The 16799-nt window shown below is 43.2% G+C and overlaps 2 protein-coding genes across 2 annotated transcripts in view; both read right to left on the minus strand.

Moving 5' to 3' along the window:
- Positions 1-16799, minus strand: part of LOC311253568 (NACHT, LRR and PYD domains-containing protein 3-like) — a 379521-nt gene that overhangs the window by 182554 nt on the left and 180168 nt on the right. The gene's annotated exons all lie outside the window — the stretch shown is intronic.
- LOC311252941 (uncharacterized protein) overlaps positions 1-16799 on the minus strand; it is a gene marked incomplete at both ends in the record, with an annotated part of 60763 nt that overhangs the window by 12205 nt on the left and 31759 nt on the right. Inside the window, 8 exons of the mRNA XM_084346605.1 lie at positions 2351-2524; positions 2621-4415; positions 4590-4818; positions 4973-5051; positions 6840-7060; positions 14194-14210; positions 14324-14370; positions 15986-16159. Of these exons, the coding sequence (XP_084202731.1) occupies positions 2351-2524; positions 2621-4415; positions 4590-4818; positions 4973-5051; positions 6840-7060; positions 14194-14210; positions 14324-14370; positions 15986-16159 (2736 nt within the window). The remainder of the gene's footprint in view (positions 1-2350; positions 2525-2620; positions 4416-4589; positions 4819-4972; positions 5052-6839; positions 7061-14193; positions 14211-14323; positions 14371-15985; positions 16160-16799) is intronic.

Below are 16799 nucleotides of genomic sequence, written 5' to 3' on the forward strand. Positions count from 1 at the left end.
GAAGCTGAAGCACGCTCACCTCCCTCACCACCTGCAACTTCTATCGGTCAGCGATAGAAAGCATCCTGACCTACTGCTGCACAGTGTGGTTCTCCAGTAGGGCTGCACGATTAATCGTTAAAAAATCGCGATCTCGATTCACACATACACACGATGTCATTTCTACACACGGCGATTCTGAAGCATTTTATATGTCGAGCTGCATCATAAACAAATGCTCCCATTTTCCTCCCGGATTTTTTCAAGCGCCCCCAAACGCAGCACTGCCGCTGCCTCCTCCCTCGACCTATGGTAAAGCGTCTTTACAACACGTGATTCAGTGGAGGAAGCCCGGCTGCAGTTGAGTGTTTGGAAAGAGTGAGTGAGAGTTAAAGCGGAGGAAAGTCTGCGGTAAGGAGGGTTGAATGGATGGCGACGAAAACCCAAGTGGTAGTGGCGAGAGTCACCCACCCACCCGAACCGACCTCGTTCCCAAAAAAGGTTCGCATTCGGTGGTGTGGAAGTATTTTGGATTTAAGCCAGACGATGACAACAGTGTGAGGTGCATTGTAAAGTGTGTTTTGCCGTCGTTGCAGCACCGCACGGCAACACCACAAATCTCTACAATCACCTTAAACGTCACCACAAAGTACAGCATGATGAAGCCGTACAAGGCAAGAAACAAACACAGATGTCAATAACCGGAACCTTGTACAATGCAACGCCATACCCACCAAACTCCAGTAGACATAAGGAGATCACAGCAGCTATCGCATATCACCTAGCCAAAGATATGGCCCCAATAAACACTGTACAACATGAGGGATTTTGGAAGATGATAAACACTCTCGACCAACGGTACTCGAGGCCCGCCCACAGCTACTTTTCAAACGTTGTGCTCCCTGACATGTACAATAAGCAGCACGAGGCAGAATTGCAGGAAATCGATCATTTTTCCGCTAAGTCTGATTTATGGTCCAGTCAGATCATTTGAGCCGTATTTGAGCCTGATGGTTCATTTTATAGCGCCTGATTTCAGTCCTTTATAAAGTCACAACAACAAAAACAATAATGAACTGTATTGTATTTGTATCACCACAACAAAAATTATGGTAATAGTAATAAAAATTTTAAAAAGGCTAATAAGTTGATGAGGTATTAAGTCCATTTTTTTAAAAATTTCCTTGTGGATATTAGGGTTGTCACGATACTAAAATTTTCAACTCGATACCGATACTCAGGAAAATATTCGATACTCGATACCATTTTCGATACCACAAGGATAAAAAAAAAGACCCCAAAATTTAAAAGAAATACTTTTATTAACGAGAAAAATGCAAAAATAACCTCTGTTACAACATGTAACAATTAACAGAACCACATGTTAAATATTCTGGGGACTTGACATCATATTTTCGTTGTTGGTCAAACACAGATGGTATCGATACTTTTGAAAATGAGTATCGTATCCGGATACAACATTTTAGTATCGATACTTTTTTGAATTTCGATACTTTTGACAACCCTAGTGGAGATACAATGAAAGATTCAAGAGTTGAGCGTTCAGTTCTGAAGTGCTGTGTTCAGGGCCATATGCTCTAAGTTCTAAGGAAATCAGACTGTTTGATGTGCATATGATGATAAGGGGAAGTTGTTATCAGCCGCATGTCTCAATTTTTTTTTTTTTACTTTTGCAAAAATCATTTCTCTTCCAATGATAGAACTACTACTATGCCTCTGCCAAAGCAATGTTTTTTTTGTTTTGTTAAAGTTCATCAGTGCAAGAAACATTTTGTGAAAAAGAAATACACAACCTCCCCTTCACCCCTCACTCTCTAAAGACTTCACACCAGTGCAATAACCCCCCACTACCACCCCTCACACACATACTCACTTGTGTACATACAGTATTACCTACATACTTGAATCTTGTGTCTATTTATCTTGTTGTATATATTTTACTTTTTATCTATTTTGTTATACTTGTTTGTATTTGATATTTATTCATCAAACTAAGAGCTGCTATCTATGTTTCGTTGTTTTTGAAACAATGACAATAAACATCTATTCTATTCTACAGCGAGGTGGAATATCAGCACAAGATTCCTGTCTTGAAAAGGCAGTGTGAATGGGGCTTCTGTCTCTCTCTCTCTCTCAACCCAACCAGTTGAGACAGATGGTGGCCCACCACTAAGTCCAGTTCTGCTCGAGTTTTCTGCCTGTTAAAAGGCAGTTTTCTTCTTGCCCCTGTGTCAAGTGATTGCTCATAGGAGAAATGTTGGGTCTCTTTGAATTATATTAAGAGTATGATCAAGACCTGCTCCAATTGTAAAGTTACATGAAATAATGAAATAAAGTAATGAATCCTGACCTGAGAGTTTCAAGGACACAGTGTGGACTCTTCAGTCCAACAGACAGCTGCTTCACTCCTGAATCCTGCAGGTTGTTGTTACTCAGGTCCAGCTCTCTCAGACTAGAGGACTGGGAGCTGAGAACTGAGGACAGAGCTTCACAGCTTCTCTCTGAGAGGTTACAGTAGCTCAGTCTGGATAAAGAATAATGAGCAGAACAAGAAAATTATTTCTATTTGGGTCAATAACAGCACATTTACTGCATTCTGAAAAAACTTATCCACACTTACAGAGCTTTGTTGGAGGCTTTGACCACTGGCAGCAGCCTCAGAAGAGCCTCCTCTGAAGCAGAGTATTTCTTCAGGTAAAACACGTCCAGATCGTCTTCTGATGACAGTAAGATGAAGACCAGAGCTGACCACTGAGCAAGAGACAGTTTATCTGTGGAGAGACTTCCTGACATCAGGTACTGTTGGATCTCCTCCACTAGAGACCGATCGTTCAGTTCATTCAGACAGTGGAACAGATTGATGCTTCTCTCTGCAGACAGATTCTCACTGATCTTCTTCTTGATGTAACCGACTGTTTCCTGATTGGTCTGTGAGCGCCTACCTGTCTGTGTCTGCAGACCTCGGAGGAGATTCTGATTGGTCTGCAGTGAAAGACCCAAGAGGAAGCGGAGGAACAAGTCCAGGTGTCCATTTAGACTCTGTAAGGCCTGGTCCACAGCACTCTGGTAGAAACATGTTGATTTCCCTCCGAACATTTCCGACCACCAGGATGTTGACTGCTCTTCTTCTGACAGCAGATTGACTCTAGAGTTGATGAACGTCAGATGGACATGAAGAGCAGCCAGAAACTCCTGAACACTCAGATGGACGAAGCAGAACACCTTGTCCTGGTACAGTCCACTCTCCTCTTTAAAGATCTGTGTGAACACTCCTGAGTACACTGAGGCTGCTCCGATATCGATGCCACACTCTGTCAGGTCTGATTCATAGAAGATCAGGTTGCCGCTCTGCAGCTGCTCAAAAGCCAGTTTTCCCAGAGACTCAATCATCTTCCTGCTCTCTGGAGTCCAGTGTGGATCTGTCTCAGCTCCTCCATCATACTTGGTGTTCTTCAGTTTGCACTGAACCACCAGGAAGTGGATGTACATCTCAGTCAGGGTCTTGGGTAGCTCTCCTCTCTCTCTGGTCTTCAACACATCCTCCAGAACTGTAGCAGTGATCCAGCAGAAGACTGGGATGTGGCACATGATGTGGAGGCTTCGTGATGTCTTGATGTGGGAGATGATTCTGCTGGCTTGCTCCTCATCTCTGAATCTCTTCCTGAAGTACTCCTCCTTCTGTGGGTCAGTGAACCCCCTGACCTCTGTCACCATGTCAACACACCCAGGAGGGATCTGATTGGCTGCTGCAGGTCGTGTGGTTATCCAGAGGCGAGCAGAGGGAAGCAGTTTCCCCCTGATGAGGTTTGTCAGCAGCACATCCACTGAGGTGGACTCTGTAACATCAGTCAGGATCTCAGTGTTGTGGAAGTCCAGAGGAGGTCGACACTCATCCAGACCGTCAAAGATGAACACAACCTGGAACTCTTCAAACCTGCAGATTTCTTTGGTTTCAGTGAAGAAGTGATGAACAAGTTCCACCAAGCTGAACTTTTTCTCTTTCAGCACATTCAGCTCTCTGAAAGTGAATGGAAATGTGAACTGTATGTCCTGGTTGGCTTTGTTTTCAGCCCAGTCCAGAGTGAACTTCTGTGTTAAGACTGTTTTCCCGATGCCAGCCACTCCCTTTGTCATCACTGTTCTGATTGGTTCATCTCTTCCAGGTGAGGCTTTAAAGATGTCTTCTTGTCTGACTGTTGTTTCTGGTCTGTGTGGTTTCCTGGATGCTGTTTCAATCTGTCTGACCTCATGTTCATCATTGACCTCTGCAGTCCCTCCCTCTGTTATGTAGAGCTCTGTGTAGATCTGATTCAGAAGGGTTGGGTTTCCTGCTTTAGAGATCCCCTCAAACACACACTGGAACTTCTCCTGAAGGTTAGACTTACGTTTATGTTGACAAACTCCAGAATGACTTTCTAAATAAACACACAACAAAAAAGATCATTAAGTTATTTAGAAAGACAATATGACAATTTCCTTCCCCTAAAGATTGAATATATAAACAGATTTTCCATCATCATCATCATCATCAGACTTCAGTAAACGTCTCATTGATCCATCATGTTAAATCTTTAGAGAAATCCTCTTACTGCTCTGCAGACGGTCAGCCAGCTCCTCCTGCTTCATTCGCCTCAGGAAGTGAAGTGTGATCTTCAGAAATGCCTCTCTGCTGCCCCTCCTCTGCTCTTCATCCTCACCATCCAACACCTCCTCATCCTCCCTCTGACTCTCTAAGCATTCTGAGCGATCTGAACTCAGAACCTTCTGGACCTTCTTCAGCTCGTTCTTCACAAAAGTCACAATGTTCTCCTCCAGCAGCTGGAACAGAATATTATGTGAATGAGAACATTTAACATCATGGAGCCAAACATCAGATCCATGTTGGACAGATTCACCACTGGTCTGTAAAGTGCAGCATGGAGATTATTGTGAACAGACTGGATGTAAAAGTAGTTGTTGTTCATGTACAGACCATAAATATGGAGTCCAGGTGTGTTTGATGCTGCTGGGCAGACTGACCTCTGGGAACCTCTGAGCTCTCCTGGTCGACTCTGTGGAGGAATCATGAAGAATCAGCCACATTATGTCTGTCCACTCAGAGACAAACACAAGCTGAAGGTCCTTTGAGTTAAAGTGTTGATGACATCATTGAATCAGATGGTTTCCCCTGACATCAAAGTGTTGGTCGTGCTGCTGATCCCACTGTGAATCAACAGTCAGTCAGTTTACTGGGTTAGTTCAGCAGCTTGTCTGGTTTAGTCCCTCCAGCTCTTGACCCCTATAGTACTGTGGACAGCCACACACAGCTGACACAAGCTAGTTGGATGCTAACTGTCCAGTGCAAGTTGGTGAAGAGTCTCAATAAACTTGTATTCAGTTGAGATTCCAACATTGGAGAATGAAAAAATTACTCATTATTTAGTTGTTTGTTTATGAATCTGATACCAAAAAAACAAATTCCGGTTTGTTTTTCGTACCTTTGATTTTATTCTCAGATCAAAAACAGGACATGAAAATAAAAAAGGGCCTCAGGCCAAACTTGATTTTGATATTTAATTTGTCTGATTTGTGTGACCCGAAAGTTAATTACTGTCTTTTTTGTGTTGCTTTTGGGTGATTATCGACACAACGGCCACACTGGAACCTACAGAAGCGTACTGCATTCACTGGAGAAAACAAATAGATAGAAACCCCAACACCCTGTGAGGAGAATCTAGAAGAGAAAAACTGCCAACTGGGGATTTTTGGGTGAAAGGCACCGGGGGTGGGCATTGAGCGACCAGGAGGCAGAGCCAAAAGGCAATTGTTCACTGTGTGCACCGTCGTACTGCTGTGATGAACTCATGAGACACAGGTGTACACTAGGGATGGTAAGATTCACCGATTCGTATCGGTGCATCGGTATGAACATTTAAGATGCGGTTGCATCGATGACAAAAGTGTACATCGGTTAAAAATCCAACTGAGCAACTGTGGGCACCCTGGGTTATATAGGTAGCAGGGTAGGTGCAGGACCATGATGCACCTGGGTGGGCCTGTAGTTTCTTACCAGAGCAGGAGAGGCTGCAGGATTTGCAACAGGAAGAGGAACTTTGTTTGGACATTGAACTTGTCTTGCCTGCGTACAATACGAGCCCACGGTGCAGCAGCAGCTCTTTGTTAGCAGCTAGCATCTGTTAGCCTGAATAAAATCATCATCATGTGTTACACTCAACCAGTCATCAGACAAATGTTAAACTGGACTCAAGACATGAAGACTGGTTCTACTGGGCAGCTTCACATGTGACAATATAAATGTACGTAAAGAATAACAATGCTGAAAAAAAAACAAGTTTAAACAAATTTCTCTGAATAAACAACATAAAACATCAATCAGTCATATTTTCGTGTTATTAACAGCTCACCTCTTTACAGCAGGAGGTTGTTGTCCTTTAAAATCCATGAAACGATCTTTTGACCGGTCACTCTTGAAGGACACACAGCTGGGCTCAGGTCCATGTTCAGGTCCAGGCCCAGGTCCAGTAGAGGCTGGTCTCCTGTTGGACAGAGAAGACGACCCCCAGAGACGTTAATTCACTTTCTAGTCTTCAGACACAGAAGCTTGTGTCCAAAAATAGTGGAGAATATGTGGAATAAACCTCAGAGAATATTGGACCAAACTAATTCAATGAAGTGAAATGAAGAGTTGAAGACTGGTTCTATTGGGCCACTTTCTAAAGTGACAATATAAATTTAAGTGAAGAAGAACAAAGCTGAAAATAAACATCAGCTTTCAAAAAACATCTTTCTCCACAGTTAAAGCACGAATCAGTCACATATTAATGTTATTAACAGCTCACCTCTTTACAGCAGGAGGTTGTTGTCCTTTAAAATCCATGAAACGATCTTTTGACCGGTCACTCTTGAAGGACACACAGCTCGGCTCAGGTCCAGGCTCAGGTCCAGGCTCAAGCTCAGGTCCAACACCAGGCTCAGGTCCAGACTCAGGCTCAGGTCCAGGCTCAGGTCCAGTGGTTTTAGAGGGAAGGCCTCCCTCCTCTCTGTCCTCACACTGATTCATGCTGCTCAACTCACACACACTTTCATCTGGGGAGGAAACACAAATCATTCATCTGCACATCAACTGAAATCAGCCTTTACATCATGTCTCCTGTCAGAACATCAGCTGCTCCTCCACTGATTGGCTGCTTCATATCAGTGTCACATGAATGCTGCACTTCTACTGTCAGTCCACTAGATGGTGTCATGGAGCCATCAGACTGGAAGTGAGTCGTCTGCTCTGAACACCAGTTTAACCAGCGAGACACGACTGGACTCACTGTTCTAGAAACACCAGTAACAGTGGAGGAAAGTACATTTACTCGAGTACTACACGGAACTACAATCCTGAGGTACTTCAGTCACGTATTTCCACTTCATGCAGCTGGTGCTGAGGGCTCAGTCTATATGATGACGTCATAGTAAATGGTGGGCCACATTCATGTGTTTGGACTCATCTGAATCTCCAGGATAACATGTATCTGATCATTATGAACAAGAACCTGAACACCAACATATTATAAGTCACATCAGCTGCAGTCAACAGCAGCAGGGAGAGGAGGAGGGACAGGAAGTCCCCAGACTCCCCTGAAAAATCGCTCCATTTTGTGAGTTGTTGAGTTAAGAGGACCTTTATAAACTGTGTGAAACGCTGTCGATGACACATTCTGAATGATTCGGGCCTTCTTGTAAGTTCGGCCCATGTAACAGCCTCGTTTTAGGGGGTGCTGCAGCCCCCTCAGCACCTCCAGCTCCCGCATCCAGGTGAACAGCTGCTCTCCAGCCGCGTTTAGTGCGTCAGACAGCGGGAGAGCGGCGGCTCGTCTCGGCCTCCTCCACAGGCTGATTCAGGCAGGAAAAGCTGCCTTCAGTCATCAGTAAGTGGAGCTACACAGTGACAACCACTCTGTGTTCACATACTGACCAACTAACTCCACTTCTACTCTGATTTCACAGAGTCATTAAAGTGTGAAACATCTCAAATGTCCGTTAAATTACCTTTAAACAGAGAGAAGAAGCTGCTGCGACACGACGAGGATCAGTGAAAGTGAAAGTTAACTCTAAACCTGAAACAGCTGGGGGAGGGGTTCGTGGATATTGATCCATGGAGGCAGTGACGTCACTGTAACAATATGTTGGTCGTTATAAAGTGCCCAAAGGAAACGAGTCAGGAGGTTTAAATGATGGATGACGTTGATCAGCTGTTCCTCCTGTTGATGTTCAGACACATATGATTTCTGCTGCTGGAGGATCGATGCAGGTGATGTCACCAATATTTCCCTCATTAAGGTATTTGTCCCCTCCCATCCCGCCAGGTATTGATCAGGATGATGATCCCCACACACACACACACACACACGCACACAGCTCCTCAGTTTAATATCAGTGTATTTGTTCATATGCAGTCAAACAGAGTTGTTGGTGGGACAGATGATTGTGAGATGGCGGGTCAGAGGGTCCAGCAGCAGAGGACCACCTCCCTGTCCCTCAGGGGGACGAGTGCCACTGTTGAACCTGCCTGCCCTGGTCCACCTGGCTCTTAAAGGGGAGACCATACTTGGACTGTTTTTTTCTCAGACCAGACTGTTTTTCACGGAGACAACACGTCCAGATAGATGTGTCTGAGTGTCTTTGTGCTGTTGACTTTAACATGTTGGACATCTGGATCAGCTCCTGGTGTCCAACGAAGCTAATGGATGAAGCAGTTTGTTGGACCGAACTTCTGTCTCTGAACTCTGCATCTGGGTCCAACTCAAACTCCTTCACATGTTTCTGTGCTGATGTTTGAACAAACAGCAACAGTGTAGTTGTCAGGTTCTGGAGTGACGTCAGAGAGTGACTGAGCCTTTATTGTGAAACATGTAAACGAGGTGATGTGAAACACAAGAGACAGAAAACTGCACTTTAAACACATTTTACTGCAGGAATCAGTCGACCGGCCTCAGCAGCTTTAAACCTGCAACACTGTTGAAGGACAATGAAAGATAACAGATATAAAGTCTGCTGCAGAAATCTGTGTCACCATTGATTCAGATCTGTCATTCAAGCACACATGAACAAAGTGTCAGAACCAGGAAAGTTCTTTTAAAACCCACTTTTATAGACGAGCTTCTTTAATGACTTGATTTCTGATCTATTTATCAACTTTATTCTTTTTTTTTATACAACTTTAGCATTTTTCAATATCAAAAACATTGACATCATCGGTTAAGCATTTCTTACAAAAGTTGTGAACCCCCACCCCCCATCCAGGTGGCATCCCCACAAACACACCCACACAGATACATGTACTGTATCAAACAGGCAACAGACACCAAAAGAAGAAAACAAACAAACACAAATACACAAACAGACACAGACCTACAACAAAGACCCAAACCAATCTGTCTTGACCATTATGTTCATAACACCAACACTCTGGACCACTGGCAGAAGAAAGAAAAAAAAAAGAGTCCCAACAATCACACTGTCGGCATTGAGGAGACCAGGACGGCAGTCAAAGAGGAAAAATAGTAAATAAAGACAAGGGGTCAGGCAAAAGGCAAGCTCCTGATATGAGTTATGAACTGTGACCAGGTTTTGTCACATTTATCCTCCAAGCTGTGTACTGTATACCTCATTTTTTCTATAGCTAATCCTAACATCACCTCTCTAATCCAATGAACATAGGCAGGGGGGTTTAGCAAGTTCAGCTCATCCCTAACTACACTGAAGATAGCTATCAAAGGATCTGGTCGCAGTGTTTTGAAGGTATCGCTGAGAGTGAACGGCTGTGTCCAAATTCAGGGGCTGCAGCCTTCAATGACCTAGCCTTTGCGGTCCACGAGGGCCGGGTCCTTCGGACAGGTCTTTGAAAGCCTCGTCCACCGTTGTTAAATGGGATGGTCTAGCCTTCGGAGTATTTCCTGGTTGCCTCACCAGATGTTCCCGCCCCTTACGTCACGATTGTGAATGATGAGATGCATTAAAGTCTGTTTTGGTTCAAATCTACCAGACGTGTACACTTATTTGTGTGTGTATAAAAATTAATGATAAAATGTGTCAAATCTAAATTGAATCATTAACATTACAAAATAAACATGAACCCATTGGTGAATAACAACTATATTTACCATAGCATCACCAGCGTCACGTATTCTAACTGAAAGTTGAAATTTGGAGGTTTTATAGTTCCTTGAAGTTTAACATATCTGGCTTTGGATGTTTACATGACTAAAAACCGAGTATAAACCCATTACTTAAATTTAAATGTCATGTCTGCGCCACTTGATGTCGCCATTTTCTCTTGCTTCCTCTTCTGTTTCGGGACTGAGTAGCGGTGCGCAAAGGATCTTGGGATATGGGAGACCGCGAAGGATAGTAGCGGTGCGTCCTCCGAAAAGAGGGAAGGCCAGGCTGCATTTGTGGGCTGCGTTTGAAGGAGCCTCTGAATTTGGACAGCCTTCGCGCAGCGTTGTGACGTAATTGGCCTTCAAATGCGCACTTCGTGGGCTGCAGCCCCTGAATTTGGACACAGCCACTCTCATGTCATTTCAGACTCTGCCACTCCCTCCTGCTCTGCATTACCTGCTGGTTTGATTCACCTGGCCTGCCCTACCCCCATACTCACCTGCTCCTCATCAGCTAATCAGCTCCTCAGTATTTGTACAGATCTTTTCCCTCAGTTCTTCGCCAGATTGTCTCGAGTGTTCACCTAGCTCTCCAGCGTCCTGTCACCCTGATCCTGATGCTGCCTGTTCGAGTGTTGACCTGCCCTTTTGGCATCGAGGGCAGTTTGGTGCAATATAAGGGTACAATTTAGACAATCTGTCATTGGAATAATGCAATCTGTGAACAACCTTAAACTGAATCAAGCCATGTCTGATACACAGAGACGATGTGTGTATACGCTGTATGGTATTTTTCGAAGTGTCTTCTGGTATAACTTCTCCAACTTCTCCCTCCCGTGCCGCCTTGATTTTGTCCCATGTACGAGGACAACTATTCAGAATTGATGCATATATTTTTGATATTGCTCCTTTTCTTAAGTGGATTTACTTTAAGGCCTGAATACAGTAAGTCTTTAGGCGGTGGAGATGGATAACCTGGGAAGTTTTTAGAGGCAGAACTCCGAACCTGAAGATATCTGAAGTAATGAGACTTTGGTAAATTATGACCTTCACATAGAAATTTAAATGATGCAAAGCCATCATCGGTGAAGAGATCTTGAAACTAGACCAGCCACTTTTATGCCAAACTGCAAATGCCTGATCTATTAGAGATGGTGCAAAGAGATGATTAAACATTATTGGAGAGAAACTACATATATTTGTCAAATTAAAATGTTTTCTGAACTGGCCCCAGATCTTAATCGAATTTTGGACCACCAAATTAGAGTTTAGTTCAGGTGCTTTGATATTTAGTGGCAGTTAAGATTGAAATCGGGGAAACTGGGAGTGAAGCTCTCAGTTCCACATCAGCCCAGACCGGACCCTCCTTATCCGTGAACATGGTGATCCAGTATGTCAACTTAACAATACTGGCTGCCCAATAGTAAAATAAGAAATTAGGTAAACCCAGACCACCATCAGATTTAACTCTCTCCAGGCTTGCCTTCTTTATACATGCAGGTTTCTTATTCCATATGAACGAAGAAATAAAGCGACCCAGCTGGCAAAATAAGGCTCATTTGAAATAAATAAAGAAACCTGGGCATTACAGTTCTCTTCACTGCATTTATCCGTCCTGCCAGGGAGAATGGAAGTTGTGACCATCGATCCAGATCAGTTTTGACACGGTCTAAAATAGACCTGTAATTGTATTGACAAATAGCCTTTATTGAACCTGCTATTTCTATTCCCAGATAAGTACATTTGTCATTTTCAATTTTAAAAGGCACATTTTCTAAGTGATCTGTCTTGCCAGATTATTCAATGGAAATAATAAAGATTTTGATAAATTAACTTTATACCCAGATATACTACTGAATGTTTGCAGCAGGTGGAGAAGGTAGGGCATGCTCTGGATTGGGTCTGATATTTGCAAAAGCAGATCATCAGCATAAAGCAGAGTTTTATGGTTTGTTTCACCCCTGGATGTACTCTTAATCCTGCCATCTGATCTTATCCAGGAATAAAGACTGGTGGGAATAATATGGTCTAATTGCTGTGCAAGGGTTTTAGTTAACATGTTATAGTCACAGCACAGAAGACTTATTGGCCTGTAGGAGCTACACTGTACAGGATCCTTATCTTTTGTTAGTAAAACTGAAATTGTGGCCTGGGTAAGTGTTTGCGGTAATTTTCCATTAGCCAATGATTCATCATAAACTGATTTTAGGACAGGTGCGAGTTTTGCAGAGAATGTAAAACTCTCTCCAGACGACTTGATGGCATTTGCTATTTCCTTAAGCGACAATGGCTGCTCAAGTGACTGAGCATCCGGAGAAAGTCTCAGGATATCCATAGAATCGAGAACTGAGCAGATCTCCGACTAACTAATATCTACCTGCGACTGATATAGAGTAGAATAATATTGTTTAAATTGGTCATTAATGACTCTGGGCTGCTGTTAAGTTGAAGTGCAAGTAGCCTCCCCGCTTTATCTCCATGCTCATAATATACCTGTCTGGATTTAAAAATATTTTTTTCAGCTGTCCATGTCATAAGTGTATTGAATTCAGTTTCCAACAGTAATTTCTCCTTATAAAGATCTGGCGTAGGCAAAAGAGCATAGCGTCTGTCAATATCTGCAATTTTACCAGCCAGCTCTTTAAGTTGTTTGGACCACTCCTTGTTCATGTGTGCCACATAGGAGATAACTTGTCCCCTAATATAGGCTTTCATAGACTCCCACAAGACTCCCTTGACACATCCTTAGTGTCATTAACTTCCAAAAAGAAGTCAATCTGATTATTGAGAAATGTTCTAAAATGTTCAAAGTAATTGGGGGTCTAGATGCCACGTTCGTTGGGGCGCTACATTGGCTCCATTTGCACTGGACTGTGATCTGACAGCACTATACTGTGATATTTACTGCTGGAAATTAAGGGAAGTCTTGGGCGTCTTCCCATCTTTTGTTCCTTTCAGCCCCTTTTTGTTTGTTCCTGGGTTTCTTTTGGGAATAATTAGAATGATGTAATAAAAGCTGTGAGTTAACTATGAACCTTGTGTCTGGTGTCCTTCACATGTTGCATCCTCCAGCCCCTTCTGAGCCTCAGCTCGGACTTTTATGAACGGAGGCCGTAACACTCACACAGAAACATTATGAAAGTAGCTAGTTCAACATCCTGCTGCACGACTGCTGACTCAGACCAGAAGGAGACGCACGTTACGCCTGTTTTAAAGTCTTTACAGCGGCTGCCTGTTAAAGTCCTTCTGTGAGTCACCAGCTTCATGCTGACGACTGTCAAATACAACAAGTGCAGAACAAAGTGAAGTGATGTCTCAGTTTTAATGTGCAGAACAGAATCATTGATGACGAGGAAACCATCAATCTTTACAAATCAGTTTGAATCATTTTGTACAAAGTTCACTGATGAATTTATTACAAGAAGCTGAAAGATTGATGTGACTGTGATCCTGTACAGACTCAACTGTTCAGCACTGACAATGTTTCTGTGACAGGAGGAGACTCTGCAGACTAAACACCACACAGACACACTGAGGAACCAGAACTGGACCAGAACCCAAATCCAGGATAAAGAGGTTCAGTGAATGTGGTGCTGAAGGTGTGGAGGTGGATCAGTGAGTCAGAGGAGATTATGTAGGACAGAGTGCCAGCAGGACAGTCCACATACACTGCTACTCTACCAGAGGAGGAGGAGGAGGAGGAGAAGGAGGAGGAGATGAATGTTTGTCTGTTATTGTGTCTGACAGAGTAACAACCATCATTAAAGCACCTCAGACTCCAGGACTGATCATTACATCCAAACAAACAGTCTCTGCCTCCTCTCCTGCTGATTCTTCTGTAACTCACTGATATAGAAACTTCTCCTCTCCACTCGACCTCTCAGTAACAGCGACCAGTCAGACCAGTTCTACACAGCAGCTGAGACCACAAGGAGGTCTCAAACCTCTCTGGATGATCAGGATATGACTGATCCTCTCTCACACGTGTCATCTTCCTGTTGTTTTCAGACAGTTTGATGTTTCTGCTGACTGTGTTTGTGTCGACTGTGAGCTCACAGGAATCTGATGGAGAGAAAAAGACACAACACAGCTGCAGTTATTAATGTATCATCAGTGTGGTGATGACATGAGTGATGTCACAGTGTGAAGCTGAATCAAAGTAAAAACACACTCACACTTCCTCAGACCTGGTGTCAACCATCGGACTCCAGCAGGCTCCACCCTGAAAGGAGGAGGGGGGTCAGAGCAGCACATCCTCTTTCAGCATGCAGACATGGACATGACATGACTCTCATACACAGAAACACAATATGTCCATCAGGCCTGCTTCTCCCTGTTCTCCTGAACCTCTTCACCTCTGCCACTCTCCTCACACACTGAGAGAGCCACAGGATGTTGGTGTGTGTGAAAGAGGACGACAACATGTGAGGACACACACAAACCTCTTTTTGGATTCATGACTTCATCTTTATTTTATTGGATGTTGCTGCTGTTTCCTGTGGGCTACCTTACGCTTGCTGTCTGATCCAATGTCAGCTTGTGCTCATGTTTGTATATTACAGGACTTTTGGATTTGGATGTCAGAACTTTTGAGGTCAGATTCCTGTTTGAAGCTTCCAGGGCTTTTTTGAATCTCACCTGCACAGTCTGCTTTTTGTTCTCGCTGTGTTTCTGCTGCTTTGTTTTACTGTGCAAATAAACAAATACAATTTATACGTAATAAATCAACATGTGTCCCGAGATGACCGTTTAAAAAAACTACTCTCTTTTTTATCACTCTCAGATGATCTCTGCTTCCCTCCAACATCCATCCTACATCGGCTCTGCACAGGTCACATATCATGTTAATCAATGGAGCAGATGATTGATCACTGAATGTTTTCTTTTCTTTGGTCATTTGATTTTGCTGACGGTGCAAAACACTGAAGCTTTCCTGCCCCTGCAGGCTGTTATAATGAGAACTACCCAAAACAGCCCAAACTCAGCTGGAGCAGCAGTTTCCGGCACCACTGACCCATCTTAAATTCATCTATGCACTGCTGCTGTTATGGTGATGTGACGGGAATGTTCCACCTTGTGTCATCTAACGTTGTTATTGGACTGTTTTATATCTTCTGTTCACTTTAAACTGACGCCACAGACAGTTGTTACAGTCTGTAAATGTTTCACACTGAGGCACAGATACACTGTCAGTGATGATCTAGGATGCAGTTATTCCAGTGTTGATAAAGATCCATGTCAGAAACATTTTAAGTTCAAAGTCAAGCACTTTGGCAGAAACACTGATTCTCCAGTTCAGGGAAAGAGTTTCTATGACATTCAGTGATTAAATTCATTCATGTGTCACAGAAATCTTTTGAATTTGAGGTTCAGTATTTTCTGATCAGACATCTGACACAGAGGGTCTATTGTTATTATTAATATCATAACACAGCAGTGACGTTGTGGAAATTAGATTTAATGTTAATGTTTTGATAACCCTCTGCAATCAGTGTGGAGTGTGAAGTAGTTTGGATGACGGTTCATCAAGCAGCAAAACCAGAGGCCAACAAATCAAACAGGCACATTTTGAACAGGCACTAAACTAGTCTGAAAAAAGAGGTGTAACTTTAGTGTTTGTGCCAAGACTCTCCTGGTCGCTGATCTCCATCTCTTCTTCTCATCTTCCTCTCTTCACTTGTAACTCTACGCTTCGTGTCATGCTGCCTTTTCTCCTGAACTGAACTGAACAACTGGAGGTGGAGTAAACGAAGCAGACCTCCCGACACTGAACCATCTACAGTGGAGATACAGAGTCTCACACTGACTGTCTGTGGCTGCAGCAGGACTCTTCATACCTGAGAGTGTCCAGTCTCCAGCCTGGATCCTCCAGTCGAGCAGACAGCAGCTTCACTCCTGAGTCTCCTGGATGATTGTAGCTCAGGTCCAGCTCTCTCAGATGGGAGGGGTTGGAGTCCAGAGCTGAGGCCAGAGAAGTACAGCCTTCCTCTGTGATCAGACAGCCTGACAGCCTGCAGACACACAAAACAACACACATCACAGATCAGCTGAGGGTCCTGATGATTCAGTGCACATCTGTGTTTAAGGGTTTAATGTTTATTATATTCATCATCTTAGTTTTCACTAATTTACTAATCAGCACTAAACAGAGTATAACTGAAGCTGATGGAAATGCCATTAGTTTTGCAAATATTTGGTCATGAACCAACATATTGTACAGATTAAAATGATGACCTGATGATGGAGGATCACCAAAGTAATTACAGTTCATCCTGAGGGGAGCATGAATGTCTGAACCAAACCTCATGACAATCCATCCAATGGTTGTTGAGATTAATAAATCGGGACTAAAGTGTAGAATAAACTGACAGACCCACATTTTGTAAATATATACATATATACATGTATTAAAGCAAAAAAAAAAATCTCGTTTTTTTGAGCTGTAGCCAAGTCATATTCCCAATTTATAATTTGTGAAACATGTTACAGGGCATTTTACTTGACACGTGCTAAAAAAAATGAGATAAGATTTACAGCCTCACCCCACACCATGTTCTCTAATGCAGACATCAAGTTTAAATATTTGACCAACAGTGTTTTACAGGAGGATGATCTGAACAGCTGTTCTATTCACACTTCAAATGTTTTTGT

The sequence above is a fragment of the Pagrus pagrus genome, assembly GCF_965226575.1.
Source record: "Pagrus pagrus genome assembly, chromosome: 24".
NCBI lineage: Eukaryota > Metazoa > Chordata > Actinopteri > Spariformes > Sparidae > Pagrus > Pagrus pagrus.